This window comes from Heliconius melpomene, chromosome 20 (assembly GCF_056956725.1).
Source record: "Heliconius melpomene rosina isolate 202511_hmr_F chromosome 20, ASM5695672v1, whole genome shotgun sequence".
NCBI classification, from domain to species: domain Eukaryota; kingdom Metazoa; phylum Arthropoda; class Insecta; order Lepidoptera; family Nymphalidae; genus Heliconius; species Heliconius melpomene.
In genome coordinates this window covers 1,262,683-1,287,109 of record NC_140408.1, presented here as the reverse complement: position 1 = coordinate 1,287,109, position 24,427 = coordinate 1,262,683, and the positions used below count along the sequence as shown (strand labels likewise).

At 36.4% G+C, this 24,427-nt stretch overlaps 2 protein-coding genes across 4 annotated transcripts in view; one reads left to right on the top strand and one right to left on the bottom strand.

Moving 5' to 3' along the window:
* Positions 1 to 22,122, bottom strand: part of skd (mediator complex subunit skuld) — a 58,368-nt gene extending 36,246 nt beyond the window's left edge. For all 3 annotated transcript variants that reach the window (XM_085205376.1, XM_085205377.1, XM_085205378.1), the window contains exons 1-2: positions 21,878 to 22,122; positions 7,735 to 8,029 (exon numbers count right to left, since the gene is read on the bottom strand). In XM_085205376.1, coding sequence (XP_085061502.1) covers positions 7,735 to 8,029; positions 21,878 to 21,946 — 364 coding nt within the window. In that variant the 5' untranslated portion in view covers positions 21,947 to 22,122. The remainder of the gene's footprint in view (positions 1 to 7,734; positions 8,030 to 21,877) is intronic.
* Positions 22,123 to 22,401: 279 nt separating this feature from the next.
* On the top strand, positions 22,402 to 24,252 carry mRpL50 (mitochondrial ribosomal protein L50). Its single transcript, XM_085205379.1, has 5 exons — positions 22,402 to 22,560; positions 22,638 to 22,723; positions 22,814 to 23,010; positions 23,351 to 23,470; positions 24,079 to 24,252. The coding sequence occupies exons 1-5, from the start codon at positions 22,516 to 22,518 to the stop codon at positions 24,192 to 24,194; spliced, it is 564 nt and encodes a 187-aa protein (XP_085061505.1). The 5' UTR covers positions 22,402 to 22,515; the 3' UTR covers positions 24,195 to 24,252.
* The last annotated feature ends 175 nt before the right edge of the window (positions 24,253 to 24,427 follow it).

Here is a 24,427-nt window from a genome sequence, read left to right as displayed (position 1 = left end):
ATGACTCCGCATATCCTACCAAGAGATAAAATCATTTAAATGGACTTAAATAAAGATCAATTAGATTTAGAGCCAATTATTTAGATTACTAAGCGAAGAACAAAACAGAAAAAATTAGTGAATCCAGTTAGTGAATGCGCGTTACATTTTAGTAGTATTGTAAAGAGTCACATGACACGGTGCACCATAGATACTCCTAATTAACTATTGTACGAATAAGCAACACTGTCTAGACGTATTCCGGCTTAGTTACAGATTAGTGAAATTTACTGACAATGCCTTAATTACGATGGTGACTGGAGTGCCAACAAAATAAATTATTTACATTTTATTACAATTAATATAAATTTATTTACGTTTGTCATAACCATATTTGGTTATAGAGTATTTTGTTTAAATGCATTGATATTTATTTGTATTTCAACATGTGCAGTAGGTAATTTGGTTATTCAAATGCACTTAGTAATTATTCATCATAAAAGTTTGTCTTTGTCTTATGTAAGACAAATTAATATAATTTTTGAATTATTAAACAAAAAACATTTTGGCAATAACATTAACCTCTCATCTCGTTAACCCAAAACAATAGTAAATTGACGATTTACCAATACGACACGTCTAATTGACGACAGAACAGCTCCAACAATAGTACCTATAGATGCACACTCCAAGGTCCGTCACACGCGGCGCTCGGGGCGAGGGTGCAGGCAGCAGGCAGGTAGGTGGGAGGTATCGATCAGCGACGGCGTGCGGGTAGGTGCCACTTATCGCCGTCTTCGCGCCACTTCGCACCTAATTTATCGCGGCCCACCATCGCTTTATTTTGTGCATCAACATTTTTATGACACCGCTAAATTTGATAGAAGCTTGTACGAACGATTTGTGATCGACGCTAAATATCTATTTATATTATCGCGATATGATAATGTATCGCGATGTAATGTTATAAGATTCGTACTATTTGTGTACATTATAAGGATTAAGCTAAATGCTTTACGAATGAGATATAACGTATTTTCGACATGAAAAATATTTTTTTAAAAAATATTTTCAATTAATCGATAAAATCCAAAAGAAGTCAAAGGGGAGCGTGGGACACTATACGTGTACATAAGCGTGAAGGTCACATGGCACGTGGACACACGGCGCGGGGTAAGGGCGAGCACGAGGGATCGATACCCGCACCCGCACCCGCGTCCGCGTCCGCGCCTCTCTGTGACCCCGCCCGCACACGACAGCGGCGCGGCGCCCGAACGCTCGCACATTATTGTTATCAAACTATCATAACGCTTAAACGTTTCTATCGGCATTATTGTATAGCGTATAATATCACAATAATCTGTACTTATCGCTCATACAGTTGTCACAATCTATAATGGGAACAGTAGGTATATTCAGCACTATAGTCAATGTAAGCACTAACCAACACGTGAGACTGAGAGGGGTCAGCTTGAGTCAATAGAGTTGCAGTGGTCAGTGGACACGGAGAGTGAATGATTAACGACCGCACTCACCAGACCGTAACAAGCGGATCGTGAGCCGCCAGCGCCCGCCCACGAGGGCTCTAAAGCCTAGTTTAGGTATGAGCAAAGAACTAATACGAACTAGCAGCTACGTTCCGCGGCACTCGCGTGGCTTTACAGCGATATTGACGTGCACGTTTACAGCATTCAGTGCAATGGACGTAAGCCTGCATTTGTACGCATACACTATTTTATAAAAAAAGTTCTTTGATAACTGAATTTAGGTTTCTAGTCAACAAACGTCTATAGATGGGTTTCATTAGTTAATAAAAAAAAAATCGACATTTTGAATTAATTTCAAAAATCTTATTTTTCTAATCATGTAACTCACATTATTTCTAATAATTATTTATTAATCTAATAAAGCTAAACTAGCCGTCACTGTTCTCACAATCACAATATGTATAGCATAATGAATAAACAAGTGCGTTTGAGGCGAGAGCTGGGGGGGGGGGGGGGGTCACCGGCTCACCGCTGCCCAGCCCCGTCGCCACCCACCCGCTGTCGCATCATAACCCCCTAATTGCTGCGGGCATGGTCAATGCAATCTACGGTAACTTTGAACCATAAACTAGGGATTCTGACGGGGATAATTGCAAACTCCTACACGAGATGTAACATAATTGAGTTATGCTAATAAAATGTTATGAATACGCCGATGTTTCGTTGTAAAGTGCCTGAATCACCATTTACATAATTAAATATGTGTTTATGGGAAGTTTGGTATATTATGGAATATTCTGAGTAATGTTATATTATAGAGTAAAATCAAGGGAGTCATGGCTCAGATTTTGACCTTTATCGAATTCGTTAGAAGGCGTCGGAGGGCCAGAGCGGGCGCAGGGGATGGGCTGACATTTTACCCACCGCCCACGTTCCACCAGACAAACCCAATCAGGCAGCGCGCTTCTATGGGCACCAACTTAATTTCTGCATCGCAGATCAAAAACAGTTGCAGCAAATGACAATATCAAAATAATGGACACACAAGAATATATTATATAATCTAATTATAGTCTTATGAGATGAGATGACGACATATAAAAATAAACCATGTCTTTAAAATAAAAATAATGCAAATACCATTGTGAACTCCCTTAAAATATCTTCACTCAATTTAATTAATCACTCAGAAAATCTAATACAATTTATGATTTGTTTATATGAGTTCGATCCAGTAATGTAGAGCGACAAATATTAGTTCTGAATGTCAAAGTTGGACAATTTATTTTTAAAACAGTGAATTTACCACTGTATGGTGTACTTTTTTTACTCTTGGTCAAAATGTATAGTAGTCATTTAGTAGAAGTGTTACAAGAGGGAAAACCAATATTTCCCAGACAACTAGGTAATGACAGACGAGCGGGAAACACACGCCCATTTTACAAATGAATCAAGTGACGCGGATGCATATTCATGAATGGGACGTGTGATCGCCGCGCGGTGTCTGACTAATTAATGTAACGCACAATCCTATTACCCATGAAGCGTATCCGATTTATTTATTGAGTTAAGAGTCATGAATCCATTAAATCAAAATAAAAAAATCAGCTTTACGCTGTATCCCGCACACAGCAGGGTGGGTAGAGGGAACCTGGTGTTAAGACACTCTGATCCCCACTTTCCGTTCTGGAGGATTGCCTGTTGAGTGGCGGAACGCCGCGCTTTGCCTCGACAACAGAGCGAAGAAATGGACATATAAAAATAAATATATATTTCATTTCCTCGAGTGGGCATCGGACCCACAACCAGTCGCGTTTATAGGCACTTTGATCTCCTGAACCACGACTGGCCTCAAGTTATATTAACACAAAATCTTAACAAACATCAATTTAAACATCATGATTTTTGACACAAGTTTAGTCCAAAAAGATCAGTTTATCTATCCCCAAGTCACCCCGGCACATCTGCGAAGGCTAAACAGATTATCTCTTGCCGCCCGCCACCGCCGCGCCGGGTCAACCGTTAATCTCAGCACAAATAGGCTCACGTACGCCGCCAGCCTGGGAACTGCCAAGGATTCCTCGCAAATTGTAGCCGGCAGCATTAGGGGACATTACCCACGCGTGTAGCCTGATGTCGCTTTAAACGTTTACACCCATGTATGTAGGTACGGTCCGATGTAATACAAGAAAACTTATGTTCTTCATAAAATAAAATAATTAAAAAATCAACTTCACGCTTTATCTGGCACACAGCAGGGTAGGCAGAGGGATTCCCTAGTGTTAAGACACTCCGTTCCCCACTAAATAAAATAATCACACTTAATATCATTAAAAATGTAATATGACAACACGCACTATATTTACTCAATTCATTCAAATGGCACATATTTGCTTCATTAATTAATTTTATATATAGATATTTTTTTATATCACTAGTATATTATAATTCATCAAGCAGAATGAAAATATTAGTTTGAAGTTCGATCGTATCGGGAAATTGCTATACGTCCAGTTATTTCCGTCCGCAGTGGCATGGCGGCGACCTTCGGTCGTGCAGCATCAACCTCTCTCCACCGTCCGTCTGTCGCAATACTTTACATAATTAATATTAAGAGGTTTTTTTGGTATTAAGCTATAAAAATTATAAGGCCTCATCTAAATAATGAAAGCGTACCAGTTACAATTTATAGTGTTATATAAATGGCTAATTGAATATACTACATGGTTATTTTAATATTAATTAATCTTCATTATTCGTCATTAATTAGAACGTTGAATTAATGTAAATATAGAAAAAATATTTCACAATACTAACATTATCATTTATCTACTTTTAATATCTATTTACTTTTTTCCGCCAAAAGTTGCTGTTACATTTGAAAGTTTGCAAATGACAATAAATATTGATATAAATATTGTATTGCATATTATGCATAGCTTTTATTAGCCATGTTTGGTAAATGATATTCTCGAAATAAATAAAGAAGTTTGCGTTGAATCATATTGCTGATTATATTCTAAAACATATCTAAGCTTATAATTTGAAATCTAATTTAAGCATGGTATAAACGTGACGAAGTGGTAAGGGTAGCTAGCGTTTCCACAGCGCAGCGAGTCGATACCGTGCGTCCTTGCCCACCCTGTCTCGCCTTATACGCAGAAATGGGTGACCGGGAACGATATACGAGTACCAATTGTAGTCAACAGGGCGCAATTAAGAAAATATTCATAAATACGTTCATTGACGCATTTAAATAATAATTAATATAATTTTAAATGAGCTTCACGCTCCTTCTTCACGTATCCTGCATACCTACAGCAGGATAGGTACATGCTGATGTTAAGACAATTTTACGCTGAATGCTGGAGGCTTTGAGTTGATTGAGTTTCGCCACTCAACACGTAATGCTTTTAGAATTTGTCTCGGCACCAGAGCGAAAAAAATAAGAAAATTAAATATTTAATCTCCTCGAGTGGGAATCGAACTCGACTTGGCAATACACTCTTCACTATTTGTAAATTTATCCACCTAATCCAAATGTATTACTAAAAATTTTAATGTTTAAGTTAATGGACCACTTAGCGAGTGGGTTTATAGGACGTGCGGCGCTCTATTCGCGTAATATCGTTAAGTCTAGTTGGCACCTAGGTGCGAAATTACGCAACGCTCGCGCCTCCGTTGAAGCCTTCCTACTATAAACAACTGTTGTTTATAACATAATATATCTATCTCTATAATGATAACAAATGAGAATTGTAATAAGGTATCCTGAAATATAACGACAGCATCAGCAATGTTGTTCCCGAGCTAAATGGGTAACCAAGGTTGAAACAATTGACGTTGGCCAGCCACGGTCACAACCCGCAGATTCGTACCATCCCACACAAGGATGGAAACTTATAGTGTATCATTTTCATTATCTAGCGTGGAATCAATTTTTTTTGTTTGCATATAGTATAATCCTAAAGAATATAATCTTTTTATATGACCACCTTGATATATTAATAGATGTAAAGATTTAGTTTCTTATTGGAATTACAAGTATTGGCAGAAGGTGAACCGTGATAGAACGTTTTGTAAAATCAAAAAAGCTGTAAAAAGGGAAGCTCTAAAATGTATATTAATTTAAAACAGATACAATAAATTATAAAACAACTTGGAATAGAATTCTTATGCTCTTAGTGATAACAATGATATAAGAGAAGTCAACATCGAAAACGTTTGATTTAATAAAGAAACGTAAGCATCATCGTCACAATGGGCAACAGCCAAAATAAGGACCGTTTATGTAGATTTATGTCACCTTCTATTTTGGGATTCGGCCGCACTTGCCTGAATTTGTTCACCGGTGCTGTGCTTGCGCCGATAACTTTAAATAAATGCTCGCGCAAGAGAACTCGAGGAGACATTCGGAAAACTAAAATAATCATTTTAAATGGTATTTATATTTTAGTTTTAAGTAGGATTTAGCTTCTCAATGTAGCTATAATCAGTACCAGGTAGCGCCAGAATAAATTCGGGAAATGGGTATATTTCAAAAAGTAGATTCTGTAAGCTACAATTTATTATGAATGTGATAAACTCAATCAAAAGAGCAGTTCAAAAGGCAAAATTTCAACGTCCAACGGATACTATAGTTAGGAATATCGTGTTTTTGTACAATTAACGATGTTGAGTGTTGCCCAATACGTTGTCGAATCACCAAGTTTCTAGCCGTCACGATAACTGTACAATTCTCAACGCCTGTTACGAAACCCGCTAAACTGTTCAGAACAGCTCCGGGAAGTTAATTGTTTGCTAATTTATTGTATGTCTATTACTATAAATGGAATTTAAAGTGGCGGAACTCTATGCCACACTTAGTAGGTATTATAAACATAACGAACGCACTTAATTCACAAGGTATTTTTTATTACAAAAAAAAATAGTTCAAAATGATTTTTGTTTCAATACTATATAGCTCAATCAATAAAGTTACTAGTGTTACAAAAACTTTGATATATTACCATACTGGATGGACTATTCATTCTGGCTATCAAGTAAAAGAAGCTCTTAATAGACAACACGCACATACACAAGAAGAAGTATCTTGACTCGTGTGAATATGTATGATATAAATTGTCATTCACAAAGTATTCGCCAACTATTTGACGACAGACCACCTGTTGCGTTAGAATAAAGCCGACAACTAGTCTTCGACAGGCTCGGGGGGACTGCCTTCAACTTTTCTTGACATCTCGCCAGCACTTTTACTTGAAACTTGTTAGTATAAATTCTACGAACACCATTTCTTGTCATAGTTTCAACATTGAGAATGTAGCTGAAGTAATTGTTATTTAATTTTTTTCGTACAGTTTGTTACATTTAAGGTTACTCTTTACTAAATATAATTGAAAATAATAAGCAACAACAAAGAGGCCAGTCGTGGCAAAGACCAAAGCGTGCAACTATAAACGCGACAGGTTGTTCGATTCCCACTCGAGGAAATGAAATATTTAATATTTTCATCTGTTCGCTCTGGTAACGAGGTTTAGCGCGGAGAGTTAAGAGGCGTTGAGTTCCGCCATTCAACATGTAATACCTCCAGAATTCCGCGGAAAAACAAGATTGCCATTTCTTAACAATAGGTTCCTTTTGTCTACATTGCTATGTACGGAAAACAACGTGAAGCAACAATAATCCATTGAATTATTTGAGTCCTTTTAAATTTAACTCTAAAATATTTAAAAACCTACACCAACAAATAATACACCACGAAAATTCTCTGTCAAACTTTTCAAAAGCTACCAATATTCCAGCTTCCAAGTGTACTTAAATATCGCAGTAAAACGTCATTTATTACATTAATCAGTCTCAAGTTCGCCTCCCCGTCCCTCCTCCTCCCGAGACTCCTCGAGAGAGAGATGACGTCGCGAGATCTTAATCTTTCGCGTAATTGTTACCGATGATACAACAAATCCCAAGAGCCTGTTAAACGAGCTGTTAAGTTCAGCCTTTTAACCGGCGCCGCGCAAAGTAGTTTACCGATATATTAAAAGTTTTCCACTTAAAAGTGGCTATTTTAAAGCAACCCGCTGAGGAGCGATTCAATCATTAGGTTTATGTACATTTGTGGAGGTTAACAGACTCTAATTATAACAAATGCCATTAATTATTAGGTATATTTGTGTATTCGCAATTAATTACAATCTTTAAAAGATTAATGGGTTTTGTCATTTATGCAATGACAAGATACTAGATATCCACAATAAAAATAAATACTCACGGCTAGCAATCAGCTCAGGTGCGACGACTCCATTCAGGTCGGGCTCCTCGCCATACCAGAATATCCACAACTCCTTGGAGGCGCGGAGCGAGAGCGGCGGCGGCGCGGGCATGCCTGTGTCCAGGTCGTGGGGCACGCGCCGCCACACGCACAGGATGTCGCCGGCGAGGCAGCGCGCGTAGCTGCTGATGACGGGGTCCGCGAGCGGCGCGGCGCCCTCCTCCACGTCGCCGCCGCCGCCGCCGCTCGTCTCCCCCCATACCAGTTTACGCCATTTTATGCCATACAGCTCCGTCTGGAACAAATTCACAGCTCATTAGTTGACCATGTATGGACAAACATAATGTAAAAACAACCAATATACATTTGTATAAAGAACTCTTTCGGTACTAACTGATTGGATACTCAAGGCACCGCCAAATTATTAGGCGTAAGAACTTAAAGGTGCTTTAAGGGGTGTAGGGTGGCCCTAAGAGAGGTTTTCACGGAATTCCTAAAAGAACGAGAAAACGGACTGATACAGACCCCAAAACTCGCTGGATAATAAAACATCCGATTGTTTGATGATTTATAAGATTCTAAACTACCCATTATAACATACTTATATTATAACAAATTTAAAGATAAGTTCTCAAATTTATTGTGATGTCAGTTTAATTTAGTCAGTTTCTGTTAAATATTGCTGTCTTTAAAATGACAATACACACGACAATAATATCTAATGATAGACTTTCTTGTTGTGCAATATACGTATTACGGTTTGTAAATTTTAAATATTTGAGTCGTTTGAAAAATCATGTCATTTAATATTGTACTATGTTATTTTTTTATTTCTATAAGCACCGGTTAAACAAGCAGTCTTTTAAACGAAAGTAAAAAAATTATACCGCGGTGTACAAGGTCTTCTACTTGCGACACTCAAATTACGGTTTCACACCATTTAGGGTTACTTCCACACAATTGATTTTGATGAAATATTAACAGAACCTAACGACATTTTCTAATTTTGGTATAAAATAGTAAAAATTTAGATCAAATTCAAGTTTATTTCTCAAAATGTCACATTCGTTTGCATATTATGTTATAACGTAACGCACGACGAGGCACGAAGGTCGAAAGGTTAATCATCTTGTTACTAAGCCGGAGGTGTGTTAATATTTATAGCCGCAACGCAAAGAGGGTCAACGGACTTCTTCCCGACGTAACCATCTGCAGCGGAAGGGGGTCCACGCACCTGGCAGACGCGCGTGGGGTCGCATCGAAATGCGATAACAGGGGTTTAATTCTAACTAAAAATTTTAGCTAACAATAAGATTAGGTGCATAATTCCCAAGTATATTATATAGCATTATCGAATGAACCCTACGAAATTAAACTATAACGATGCCAACACCAGTAACAAAATGAATCATCTTTCATACAATCATAACAGCATCAGACGTTAACCAGGACCGTGCGAAGATCGGTCGCATTATTTTAAAGAATGCGCGTACGCATGCCTGTCACTGTTTCGGTGCTCGGTGGACGTCTGAGGCGGGCCGCTTTCTAACGCCCGATGCGCTCGCGCGGGACCAACTCACTTTCTACCGTGTGACGTGACCACGCATTAACGTTAAAATCACGGGTCTACCAAACTCCAACTGTATATTACAGCTTAATCTACATACGGTTAAAAGAGATCGTAGAGACATTCAAAAGAATCATTCTTTTGTGGTTGAAGAAAGCTGAATGCCATTATAGTTGCAGCGGTAAACTACTGAAAGAGCAAGCTTGTACCAATGTCTTCACTCGGCGCTAATGTCTTTCCGTTACTACGACAAAGAGGTCAATAGATTACGATGGAAATTCAAACGTTACATCAAAGCTCGCCCCGCGACATGGCGGATGTTGAGCAAAAATATTCTTCGACAAAGCTCTCGAGTCGTAGAGTAAAACTTGGTTGGGAAAATCTGCGGGTATTTGAATTTAAAATGTGACGCTTGGACGGGCAGGGCCGGGCGATAACGCCCGGGTGAAGCCGCTGAAAAGCCGGTAGTTTTCCGGGAAATTTCCACCCTAACCGGTCCCGCAGCGGACTTACGTAAGTTCGCGCAACTTTACCAACTGAAAACGCAGATGTTCGACAAAGCCTCATTGTTTTGTGAAATATAAAGTTGTGTGGAACTGTGTTAATATGGAAACTTAAATATTTTGGTTTATACTTTGAAATGTTGACTGTAAAATTTTATTATAGTAATTAACGTAATCATTTTACCACGCTGAGTTAAAAAAAAACTATGTACATTTATATTATACATTTAACGTATTATACATTTACTTGTTTAATAAATATTTAGCTGAATTTTTAACGAAGTTACATTACAATAAATTTATTTAATAGTAATTTTATTTAAAAAATGTTACAATCTTTCTTATGTCATATCTAAATAGATACTAAATATATTTGAATATACTCTATTTAATAAACTGATATAAACAACAACTATTCAAGTGGTTTGCGTAACAATCTACCGGATCTCTCGTTAAAGAAGAAAAAAAATCCCGCAACTATAAAATAATATGCAGATTAAATAAACAGTTGACTGTAAACAATGTAGGTCCGTAAAGCAAGCATAACCGAGAACGGAAAAAACTGCACGACCAAAAAAGTCGAACACCGCTAGCCGAGAGCGAGGATAGAGAGAGAGAGGGAGAGACGGAGGTGCGGCGTGCGACAGAGACGGCGCGTTGCGAAAGTGAGAGGAGGCGAGCGCGGCGCGGCAACGGCGCGTTACGTTACTAGCGGGGTAAACAATCGAGGATGATGTGACGGCGGCGTGCGCGCGCGCCCCCGCGCCTCCCCCCGCCCTGCACTTCGCTACTGCATTTTTACCGTGTGACGTCACTACTCTACATGGGGTGGCTTTTTGGTTATAAGGAGCTAAATATTTAGAACTTGTCTTTACATTGTCATTATTATTATTTATTTGGGTATGCACTTGATATATAAATATAATTGTAGCGCAATATATCTGTTAACTGTAAACAAATCAATCATTAAGTGATGGCGTTTCGTCTAGACTACAATACGTTTAATGTTGCTCTGTTTTACTTTCAGTGGAATAAATGTTTCCATTCTAAATGTAAAGTATTTCATATCAGTCATATTATGAGTTTTAAATTTTTACTATAAAAGATATATAATATCACTATTGATCTCTTCGTGATGCAGAGCTCACAGCGTGCGACTGTAAACGCAACAGTTATACGGGTTCGATTCCTATTTGGGGGAATGAAATGTAATATTTTCATTTCTTCGCTCTGGTAACGAGTCAAAGTACCTACGAAGTTGAGATGCACCGCCATTTAATAAGCATTGTCTCGAGATTTGGGAGGAAAGTGGTAACGGAAGTCTCTTAACACGAGGTTCCCATGCTCCCCTGCCTACCTGCCTGATATGTGCAGGGCAAAGTGAGAAATTAAAAATATACATATATTACGATACTGTTAGGGTAAAATAGATACTTTAAGAGCCGAAGATTGAGATTAAGAGTGAAAATGGACATAATGTTACATGTTTATCATCCACTATTATAAAAAAAAAATTATTTTATCTATTTTGACCTTTTTTAATACTTATATAAATATTTCTATTCTTTTAGTAAAAAAACAAAATTTAACACAAGACAGCAACAGCGAGAGCACCGCCCCGCGAGCGCGACACGGTGCGTGACATGAGCGGCGCATGTCGGCCACTTCCGCGAACATCATTACTATGGATTGCGCGTATCATTTCACCACTTCCAAAGCTCCCACCGCTCGCGACGTGTCAATATAACCTTTATTCATATTGCGTAACGCTCTATATTCGCATGTACCGTTCGTTATACAGCAGCTCGCAGGTGAGTGCCGAGTTACTGTTACCATGCGTTAAGTTGCTGGCGATACACATATTCAGTAAATCAGTAATCAAGATAAGACATGTAGACATGTTGCAATAACTATTGTTTACAGTTCAACTCGACGTAAGTATTCAATGTTAATTAGCAATACGAATCCATGTTTGTGATACATTTAAATTTAGACTTTATTCTTTATATTTTGATTAGACCCGGTGGAAGTTTCCCGTGGGACTGACACTTGAGGAGTTAAAAGTGCTTCTACTGGTCCAATCTAATAAAGAATATATTGATTAAGATTTTGTTCCTTTTTCTCCGACTTCTACGCTACGGATATGCGTGATAGCTAAATAAAGATTTTGATAAATTTAAAAATAATTAATCACTTCAAATTTATGTCAAGTAATAAATTCGTTCCGTTGCCATGATCTTAATCAGCTACGGAAAAAAAAACAATACTTTAAGACGTCATTACTATGTTTCAGTTTACAATGTCATAAATTCGCACGTGGAGCGTACATTGAGTAGACGCGCTGTAAACAAGAGTCAAAAAGATTCTTCCGACAACCAGAGCCATGTTACCGGGGGCGTGTGGGCGGTGACAACTTGCCACTTGCACCTCTCTCCCTCTCGCCCGCCGCGACGAGGCCGGCGCGAGCGAGACGGTGATGAGAGATGCAGCAGAGCTGTACGGTTATCTGCGCCAATATTAAAATGATAAAACAATTACCTCTGACCTGAGGGATTCAGATTATAGCGTGTCATGCTAAGCATCAGTCTTCATTACGTTGATATTGTCTCTAAGATGGAATGGAAATTTCATTAGAGGATATTTTTTTTCAACGAAGAAATAAAAATGAATTACATCTGAACCTATATCATGATGCAGAAATCCTTTAACTGTCTTTATTACAAGACAATATTAACACGATTATTGATCTACTCGTTTGGGTTACATACAATCCTGAATATACAAAATAATACCTGTTCGAAACAAAGGAGGCGAGAACAAGAGTATAAATAGAAGACCTCAATTAAAACCGACGCCATGTAAGCTCATGTACGTATGTATGTACGTATGTGTATCTGTTTGACTACAGCTCAACTCGCATTGAATACTGATTAATTACCTATGTTACAAAATGTTCCCCACTCAAATACTGGTTAAATTAAAATTAAAACATTAAAAATATATTTGAAATAACATGCATATACTGTAGAAATAAAAAAAAACTATAAAGAAATTTGATATATATAGGTTATTTAATGCAGCAAATCACACCAATTAGAATGAAGACTGTGCGATACATTGGACAGATTGAAGCGCGAAGTGCGAACGCATCGATATTGTTATGCGGCAAACGCGTCGGGAGGCACGCGCCGGTGCGCGGGCGCAGCCGCAAGGTAACGACTTTGTGTATGACAATATTTTTGTTCTGGGGGTTTTCGGTCGTGATTGACACTAATATATGATGATTTTGGAAATCATTATTATCTAGATATTTGATTATAATTTTTTAATAAAATATGTATGACATGTGCGATATTATTATTAATTGGAACAATTTAAGACAATTATTTTTGTTAGAATTTATGACACCACTAAAATTAATTAACTAAAACGCATCCGCTAAATTATTTATAGTATATTTGTAAATAGAAAATATACTAATAATCGAGGCTATGTTCAAAGTTGTCATAGTAATCGACGTGTATCGTATCGATAGTGTTGTCTATTGTTCGCACGCTTTTGCAATATCGTAACCGAGTGGAATTAATAAGTTAGCAATCGCCCCGGCGGCCGTTGAACTGCGACACGTTAAAGCGCTAATTAAACCTCGCTGCCAAAATTTGTAAATGTCCACTGCGTTACAATGAATTTGGTCACAATACTATTATAGCTTCGCAAACAAGACGTGCTTATTCCTGTATTACATAACAATTGGTTACTCTTTTCCATATATAAACGTTGATATACAATTCTCTAGATACCTATAACGTAAGTATTTACATCGCATGATATAAAAACAAGTTTTTGAGAAATCCTAAGAAGCGCCGCAGATGAGACTGGCGGAACGAAGAAAAAGAAGCAAAACGTGAGGTCCGGAGGCAATTACACCCTCGCGAGGGTGAAGGGTACCAGGCTCAGGTAGGCTGCACTACAGTACGCTATCCAACTAACGGTAAAGACAGGCGCGCGCGTCCGCGGTCAACGAACCTTCAATACGAGAACATCTAGAATTTTGAGGATTTGCCTTATTTGATTGCCCTAGTTTTTTCGGTTGGTATTACGTGACGTACTCGGTATTACCACAAAACTGACTTAGTTACAAACATTTCTTGTTTTTAAATTTGACATTTCTTACATTTATTTCAAAATAAAAACAGAATAAGTATTATAAAAAAACTGTGGTTCGTACGAGAGACGCCATCCATCTAAATATTCCGGGGCTCATATTGTAAGCGTGTGTTATCACAATGCGGATTCTGATTGGAGCGCCGCATAGCTTTTACGAATACAAAGGACTATGAGAGGAGATTGTGTCGAACGTACGCTTCGGAATAAGGGACACCGACACCGAGACATGTTGTCACTCATTTGAAATACCTTCAATATTTATCACTGTTTTACATGCGGTTCCGATCAAAATTTACAAAAAGTCACCCTTTGGAATATATTAGGATGTAATAGACGAGATAAGAATATATTTGAGATAGTTTAAAAAACAAAAAAAAATCTTTGATATGTGGTAGCGATTGTGTGGTCCTCATTAACTTAATTATAATTCTTGTGCATATTGTGCGCCCTACAATGACAAGGTGGAAATGTCACCTCGACTGACTTTATAGCATGTCCTTTATTTAAGGTCAAAGTGGGTCACCCCAGGATTGGTAGGATTGTTTGCATTTCTAAGCTGACGACCCGCTTTGTGTGTACCGCCTACTTAGTTTTTTAATGCTTATATTTTTAAGTATGGAAAAATAATAGTTTCTAAATAGAATTTGTATTCGTATTTTTTTGTAATCACTTCTTGTATAGTTCTACTATGGTGACACGAAATATAGTGTGCTACGCACCATTTACTAAGTGTTACACGGCAAACTACAACTTTTCTTGCGCTTAGAGGTGAATAATTTCATTCTTTGTAACAATAAAATATATTACAAAAATATTTAAACAAAAGTATATTACATTTTATTTTAAAACTAGCGGACCCGGACGCGGCTACGCCTGCTTGAAATATAAGAATATAATTTCTATAGAAATATAATTTCAATCTAGATGAAATGCTAAAAGTGACTATTATAAGGATTTCATAAGGATGAATATCAAAATGACGCGGTAGCGAACGCGGTCGCCTAGCGACGACGGTTGTTATTAACATGGCAGAATAAATTGCATGTCAAATTAGAAAGTATTTTAATTTATTAGTATATATGTGTAATGTAATATTATATAGCCTATAGCACTTCTGAAGAATGCAGCTTTCATACAAAACAAAAACAAAGTAAATCGATCCAGTAGATCCAGAGATCTTAGCGTTCAAACAAACAAACAAACAAACAAACAAACTCTTCCGCTTTATTATATTAAGTATAGATAACGATATCTAGTATATAGAAATTAGAGAATGCATATTATTTCTATCTGTTCTGTTATTCATTAATAAGAAAATAAATTTATAATAAATTTCATTAAAAGCGCACAAAATTATACATAATGGAGCAACAAATAGCCATAATATGTGACGAATTGCGAAATCATAACTTTATAGAGCCATAACTTGAGCGGCGTATATAAAAGACAGTCGGCGAATTCATTGGGTGCAATCTTCGGCACTGATCGCAGAAACGAGTTCGTGTGTTAGCGACTGTGGCCGGTAGGGGGAGTACCGGGTAGGGGGGAGGGAAGGAGGAGGAGGAGGGGTTCCTCGTTGAGTGAAAGCGTTTTAAATTTAATCGCATGCCCTCAGTCGGACGCTGCATACGGCCGAGTTTCCGACGCTATATCGAGAGGCCCTTGTTTACGTGCTAACGCATAATACCTAATTGCGCAACACCGACGTCGACAATCTTGTACTTTGTTTACAGCGCAGCGCAACCTAAATACATTATATATTCATCGAATGCACTACCATTTATTATATTGTTCATCGTTTCTTATGACCTCATTAGACCTTTTCACTATTTAAACGATCAAATTTTGATTTTAAAATCAAAATGTACTCTCATACCAATATTGAAGTTGTCAGAGGGTATGAAAAAACTTATAAGCATACAACTAGATATTTAAGTTAAACTTGTTTTCCGTGAGCACAGGGTCACAAAGGAAGGGCCAAGGCAACTCAAACATAAGGTTGCAATAAAAACAGAAAATATTTCATTGCTTTACAAGAATAAAAAAGTAGTTTTATACATTTATGTCTATATTACGAAAAACGGTATTATTACGATAACATTACGAAGTCTTCTCTTTATTGGTATTACAAAATCTCGCTATCAGGAAGGAGTCAGAGCAAGGATTATCGATCAAATCTCCAGCATTTACCCTTGACCTAAAGGTAGGTAGTTGTTCTTTTCCCATACATTACCATGAGTTACATCCGGTCAAGGCTGCGATGACTGGAGGAAAAACTCGGTATTTATTGCTCTACACTTTCTGTTTTGTCTCTTTTCATCATACGTTAAACGCAGTTTACGCAAAGTGAAACCTAATGTTTCCATTACGACACCGATGATTCATATAAAAACGTTTGAATTTGAAAAATTTTAAAAGTGAGGTTGATTATCTCATTAAATTTGCTCTTATGTAAACTCTTTATTTATTAAAAAATAAACAGAGAGGTACCAACTTGTTGGAAAATACTCACTACCCAGTGAGTATTTTACTATTTTAATAGGTATATTGTACCAGAATAAAGTTAAACGAGAAATTATATCAACAGAAATGAGATAATAGGATAAAAATAAAAAATATTTATATAATCTTTATGTATTAATAAAATAAATCAATTTTCAATGAAAGTGATAATCTTTTTTAATAAATATTGAGAATGATATTTGTATTACCTTAAATATCATGTTATATTATGATAGCGCAAAAAGTGATAATCAACAGTCGATAAACATTACTGTTAAAGATATAAGAAATCAATATACCTAATATTTACAATAAATGTTTTGCAACTAATAGCAAAAAAAATGTGCCTTCAAAAATAATGACCAAAAATGAGTAGTAATAGTTGTATGTACAACGTCCAGTATGTTAATGAATGTTTTGAAGTGCCAATTAATGCGGTGCGCCGGATTAGCGAGAGTGCGCCAGTGTGCCGGCTCGCCGCGGCCGACCATATGTAGGTCAAGATAAGAGAGGAACCCGCTACCTCCGCTCACGCTGCCGCTTCATCACTTGCACACTTGGTCAATCCAAATTATACCAGTCATCATTATGACCGCAATAAATATACTTGTATCAGTATCATTTCTTTGACATTTGCCCTTATTCCTATTTTCAAGACTACTCGGAATTCCTCATTTCTTTCAAAAGTTAAGCAAAGTTGTGAAATGTTTTAAAGAAGGAATACATTGTTATAAAACTTGCAAACTTTGTGAGGTCGGCGGAGAAAGGATTGTTTTCAATAGGTACGCTAGGAACTAGGTGAAGGACGCTTTCTACAATTGCTATTTATCAAGGACGTCCTCGCGATATCCTCGCTTGAGACGTAACATTATTTTTAACTCTTAGAATAATAAAAGTACATAGATTTTTTTAACTTTACTGTAAACGTGGGTTCACGCACATAGTATGGTAGGCAGAGGGAACATGGGAACCCAGTGTTAAGACTTCCATTCTCCACTTTTTTTTGAGGATATTAAATATCTAGAGAAATATATTACAAAATTACAATACTTACTGTATTATGCGGAACAGGTATGTATGTAAACGAAAACAAATAAATAGCTGTATGTCACAATTTACTGTAAGTATGTTTAATCAAAAAGTAATTTCATATTTTTTAGATAACACTATCTGATAGTTTGCCACAATTGCAAGAACTCTTTATCTATGGCGTCATATAAGACAAAGAGGAGTGATAAATTGATAATGACGATCACATCGTGTGAAATAAAAATTAGAAATGTCACAACTCGATTCGAGTTTTAGTTTGTTAGAAATATCCAAATTATCACATAAATATATAAATTGGTTGTTATTCTTTTATTTTGACTGATTAGGTGTCAAATTAGTAACTGCCACCTGCTACAAGTATCGATAATTGACGTAAGTGCTATTAATTATAGGTCAATCAATAATAATATTATGATAATTAAAGAAACTTTTGTTTATATACTGTTAATGACATAATTATGTTTTTCGAATTTTGATAAATGTAGCATGTAAAATTGTAAAGGTTACTTTAGGGATACTTTTGTCCTATGCTTTATTAATAAAATATATTTAGGGACCAGATCTAAAACAGAACATCTGTTGTCAGATTTTGCTCTTCTATACTAATATAATAAAGCGGAAGAGTTTGTTTGTTTGTTTGTTTGAACGCTAAGATCTCTGGATCTACTGGTCCGATTTACTATGTTTTTGTTTTGTATGAAAGCTGCATTCTTCAGAAGTGCTATAGGCTATATAATATTACAATACACATATATACTAATAAATTAAAATACTTTCTAATTTGACATGCAATTTATTCTGCCATGTTAATAACAACCGTCGTCGCTACGCGACCGCGTTCGTTACCGCGTCATTTTGATATTCATCCTTATGAAAATAAATATAATAGTCACTTTTAGCATTTCATCTAGATTGAAATTATATTTCTATAGAAATTATATTCTTATATTTCAAGCAGGCGTAGCCGCGTCCGGGTCCGCTAGTAGTGTATATAAATACATATTAAAGACAAGATTTTTTTCCGATTCGGTAGCTGATTATCTGTATAATTTATATGCTAAAATATATATTTGTTATTAGCGGTACAATATTATCATCAATACAAGTGATAACAACCGCCACTTGCGCTCAAACCCTGATACTTTAACACACGTGACATTGTAATTTATTATCAGCAAACGAGACCGCCCTCCAATTCTAAATTATTTACTCTTTTCGCGCGTCCTTGTACAATCTAAGAATCTTTTAATCTTGCTTTTGCTCAATTAGAAGGAGTTACTTATTTCCCTTACTTAAAACATATTTACAAAACTAATATAATATTAAAGAAAGAATAATCTGAACCTCCCTCCCTCTTATGCTTTAACTGCTTATAATTTTTTTTCGCTATAATATTATTTATCAATTATCTTTTTTACTTTGTGTAAAAGAGAATAAAAATAATCAACTCCTGCGCATATATATATATATATATATATATATATATATATATATATATTTAAAAAATAGATACAGTAATGTAAATATTCATCGTCTTTGCTTAAAATACTACAAAGTTACATAGCATATCTAATATAATTTGAAATTATTATTTTTTTCCAAGTTAGAAGTCGTTAAATCATATTGCAGATATTTAACTGCGAATTCCCGCTCACGATGTAGATAACTATGATCACTTAAGGCCACATACGTCAGCTGATAAGGCATAGTTTTATCTATTCTCTAAGCAATAAACACTGACAGTGAACGCTGGCGCAGGAAATACCTACCTACATACTATGTACACTACACAGTGCAGGCATCTAATTATTTATTCAGTAAAGTATATTAAGAGAATATGGTCCTTTTTATTTTGTTTATAACAACGGAAATAAAATGAATATATCGCAATTCAACAATTAGTACACTCACAAAGGTCGTTTAAATAGCATATAAAAACGCTAGGTAACCATTTTAATAAAAGTGAAATCTTTATAAATTTTAATTACTTTTAGAAAAACTGTTACGAGCTGCAATTTAAAAGTCAATTTAAATACAAGAGAAAATGAAGATTATGTATAAAATGCATAATATACATTGAAACTGTTAGCGGTTTCACTGTGACATAACGATAACAGACGCCATTCCCACGACAATTAGTATAAAGCGATATGGCTACTATGTGCGATAAAGAAGGACGATAGTGGAGAACAAAATATTATTTTGATATCAACCACTTGAGTTAATGGAGGTTCCTGGTGATGGCGCGTGTCCCATTCAGGGGTAAATTGGTGGCGGGGTCGTTTACACGGAGATAAGAGGTCCAGCCGCTGAGATATCCCATGAATAACTGAGCGACGGTTTCGGGCGGTCAATGGACAATATTGCCGGAACGGTGCTTGCAGAAATTACTGCTAGAATATTAATCTCGCATCGAAATATCAAAGGGAATTGTGACGCCACGAACTACGAACCACGAATACTAAGTTTATTATGTAGTACATTTTTAAGTCATATAACAGTCCGTATATTTCAAATTATGAGTAAATTATGAAACTTAGAAAACATTATACGAAAATGCAATAAATGTTAAAGTCTGTATTGAAGGGGTTTTATTTCATTTATAAATATATGTCTTGTTTTATTCAATAGCTAATATATTTTTTAAACGATACCACTATCAGGATGTGCACAATAGTTGCAGAACAGTCGGAGGCGTCAAACGGCGTAGGTATGGGAAAGTTAAGATTACGACCATTCATAACGCTTGAATGAGCCCGACGCGCGACGACCGGCGCCCGCGCAGGCCGCGAGCTGCGGCCCCGCGCACTGCGCAGATTGTACAGGATCGGCGGAGGACGTAACACCAAAAGACAATAAGTGAATTATTTGTACGAAAATGTCTTCATATTTATTTCGGTGACATTAAAATATAAAAGACGCTAATAAAATATATATTTTTTTTAATTGTTCAGTATTATTTTATAACTGCCGGTAAATCTATACTGTAAGCAAATAAAAGACAAATAGAAACAGTCCCGGACTACTGATAATCGTTAGAAAATGTGACTTTTAATTACACTTGTAGTTACAATAGAATTATCGATGATTGATTATAGGACTTCATAATATTATTGATCTAGCTGGCTCGACCAAGGTCGACTTATAAAACGTATTTATGCGACTAACTTGGCATTTATGAATGTAGGTCTGTGGGTCATTATTAATCATAATGATAAAGACAATAAAGGCCAATGTTAAAAAAAGAGAATTCTTATTTGAGTGCAAACGTTTTTATCTTTTCGTGTTTAAAATCAAGTATGTGTATGATCTAAAGTGTATTGAACCCGGCGCAATGTCAGCCGTCGTAGGTCGGTGCGTCACCGTCACCGCTGCGACGGCCGATGGAAACGAAAGCATTCCGCGCAACAATAGCGGCCGTGTCTGCAACCGTCGCATAAATAATTAGACAATAAGCAGGCAGGCAAGAAATCAGTCATTTGTATCGCGGCGAGATAGGCGGAGCGCCTCTTGGGGAGTGGGGGGAGGCAGGGTGCGGGTGCAGGCGCGCGCCGCCGCGCGGAGATGTGGCAACGCGTCAGGTGGAAATGGCGCCCGGCTGCTCTCCGCCGAGGAGCGCCCCCACCCTCCCCACGCGCGCGGGCTCCCCCCGCCCCGCCCCGCGCCGCGCGCTAATCCTCGCCCGAACACAATCTGATAAAATTCGCGCCAGCTACGAATGTTACGCAAAGCGACTCCACACTACGGCACGCCGATAATGAATGACCCGTCCCGCGACGGTCTCTCCGCCGCCGCACCGCACATAAACATTCCCACTATCATGAGTTATGTCGCAGTATCGGACGCAGCTGTAAGAATGCAAGTAATAAGAAAGTTATTTCCTCGACCTGGCGAAACTAGTCTCGCGGACGCATTACGGTCCGCACTCCGCGTTACGGCCAGGTGAATTCAAAATGACCTCTATGGGCCTGCGGCTCCCTGTGGCCTCGCTCGCTGACTGTGATCACCCCGAGCGGGTTAGCAACGCGACGTGACTCCGCTTCTTGGAGTACGATGCCAGGATGACTAACGGTCGAGCGTCACGACCCGACCGACTGTGGATTCATCCACACTAAATATTTAACGCAATTGATCGATTTCATTACCGTATCGCATTAAGGTGAATTTTGTATATCACCGACGGCCAACGATAATTGGACCGTTTGGTCATCATGGATTTATTGTTGACTTACGTAGAATTAAACTATTTCAAGTTCTATAGTACCGTAGCGCACAATAATATTGTCAATATAGTAGTAGGGATTTCGAAAGAAAAGTACCTATGAGTTCTTTCATCAATGTAAAAGTGACTTACCAAGGCGAAGAAGTTTGTGTGGCAATCCTCGAGACTTGCACCGTTTGTTTGGTGATTTTGATGCGTCATGGTAGTCCGAGGCACTTCATTTTCATTTCACAACACTAAAAACTGATTCAATCTTAAAGAAACCACTCAAAATCTTAAAATCATCACCGACATTTAGTGAAGTTTTCACCTTTCAATGGCGACTGGAAAATGGCGGATAGGAAACAACAACCCAAGCCGACGGTAGCGCACGTAGCGGCACCGATATAAACTAACAGATATCGTCCAGAAATATACGTACGTTTCATTTCATGCATATCGCGTGCTTATGTTAAAAGTTATATTATCAAATACAACTTTTAAAATACTTTTATGCTTAACTACAACGATATATACCTATAAATTATGATTTCACTTTTTTTATAACTATTTTAAGATAAAGGTTAATATAAAATATTACGCTCAATTAAAAGATTTATTTAGTGCTAATGCATCTAAATTTAAGTAGTATGCGTGTATTGTAGCATTTATTATAAAAAATTAAGATGTCAAATTTATGAAGAGCATAAATATTTCGTAAACTATATTAGGGTTGATTTTTTTAAATATAGAAAGCAATTAACAATTTCTATAGACACTTTTACAAAACAATGTTGCGTAACATACTTTTTTCCAAAACCAGCAAAAAGTTACAGGTAAAGTTGAATTTATTCTTAATTTAATATGTTTTTATGTTTTATAACCTTAACCGTCTATATTTTATAACTTTCAGGTAGTATGTGTTAGATATAAACAAGCGAAATTTCCAAAAATTGATAAGAAATTGCAAGCTGCAGCCGAATCTCTTGCTTCTAGAGGGTAATTAGTTAAATAAAATAGTTAAACGTAACCTACTCGCTATTCTGAAAAGATCTATCAGAACTTACCAAATAACTTTCATAATTCTAGATTTCTTCGCCCTAACAAGCCTTGGAATCCACCCGCAGATATTGATAAGACTGTTTTAAAAGTGTGTTCTGATAATGGACTCCAAAATGAATCTGAATTTGATTCTCTTGAACAAAAATATACAGTATTGAAAGCATGTTTTGATCAAACGGGACATGGTGTACCAAATTCATTACTTCATACTATAGAAACAGTAGGTAAGTAAATTACCAATTAAATATGTTAGTTCAACTGTATGTTTATTGGTTTTATGGAATAAAAACTGGAATTTATTTATTCTATTTGAGTATCAATAGTAATTAATTGTTTATTGCAAATGGTAAAAATATTATGATTATATTACATAACATTTTTATATACATACATACATAGCTTCACACTATCCCTAGTTGGGTAGTAGTCAGAGAGAACGGAGTGCCAAACGCTACGGTCACATTTTTATATTGCAGTAAACTTTTACTAATAAGCTCTTTTGTTAAATAATTAATGAAACATGAAGTATTTTTTCTTAAGTTTCAACAATATATGTATTTTTAGATGACTTAAGAACATTTTATGAAACACCAGTAGATACACTTAGCCCATTTGATAATTTAAAGAAATTGGACTTGCCAAAGAACCTGCACATCCAAGAAAATTATGTGCGATACCATCCAGGTAGGTCTATAAAACATAATATATGAGGGAATTTTTTAACATTCTGTTCTGCTTATAATGTACATGTTAAACACTAATCACTTTGCCAAATTCACATTGTATAGAGGCCAAAAAAGGAGATGTGTGTGTAAACTAAATAAGATATATTACACTATATAAGAGAGTTAAGACTTTAAAATTAAATGACAGCTTGATATATATTTATTTTTATAGTAACATTAATAAACTTTGTAGAAATTAATATTTTAATATGATATTTTTATTTTCAAATTACATTTTCAGCTTTTGGTAGTAAACTAGTGTTAACCACTCCCCACTGTATTTTTTAGCTTTACATATTTTACGAGATATAGCCGGGTGCTCACAGAAATCTTTGTGTTAAAATACTCCATTCCCTGCTTTACTGCGTTACATGTTGGCAGAACTCAATGAGAAGTAAAAATACCTCATTCTCTTATGTGAAGGTTAATTCCATAAACATTGCATTTACAGTGAGAGTCTTTCTCACTATGTAATTATTATATACATACTTATAACTGAAAGTATAAAAAGTAAATGTGTTTATTTGATTTTATTTACCTCATTAAATAATTTTTACTTATTTTCAGATAAAGATACTCTGTTTAATGGAAAGACAGCATTCCCCAAGAGTTCAACAATAGTATCAGGTCTAAAGACTAGAAAGAAGTATGAAGGTTTTACTGCAAAGACATCATGGCCTTAATCAATATGTAAAAAGTTATATGTATTAGTTAAGTAGTATATTAAATGTATAATATTATCTTATGATGTTTTATTATTACATACATATGTGTGTACTTACTACTTCCACACACTCATGAAAATTCAAAATATAGTATAGTAATTGTAATTCAATTGTACAAATTCTCATGTACATATATTGTGGTCAGTTTTGGTGCAGGGGCAGAAGCATGTGACTGTATGCATAACTGGTTG

What these genes read in the sequence shown, in the direction of transcription:
- mRpL50 (XM_085205379.1), top strand. Translation starts at nt 22,516, where the DNA reads ATGTTGCGTAACATACTTTTTTCCAAAACCAGCAAAAAGTTACAG. An exon ending in TCATACTATAGAAACAGTAG is followed by an intron (nt 23,011 to 23,350) that starts GTAAGTAAATTA and finishes ATGTATTTTTAG; the next exon opens with ATGACTTAAGAACATTTTAT. An exon ending in TTATGTGCGATACCATCCAG is followed by an intron (nt 23,471 to 24,078) that starts GTAGGTCTATAA and finishes ACTTATTTTCAG; the next exon opens with ATAAAGATACTCTGTTTAAT.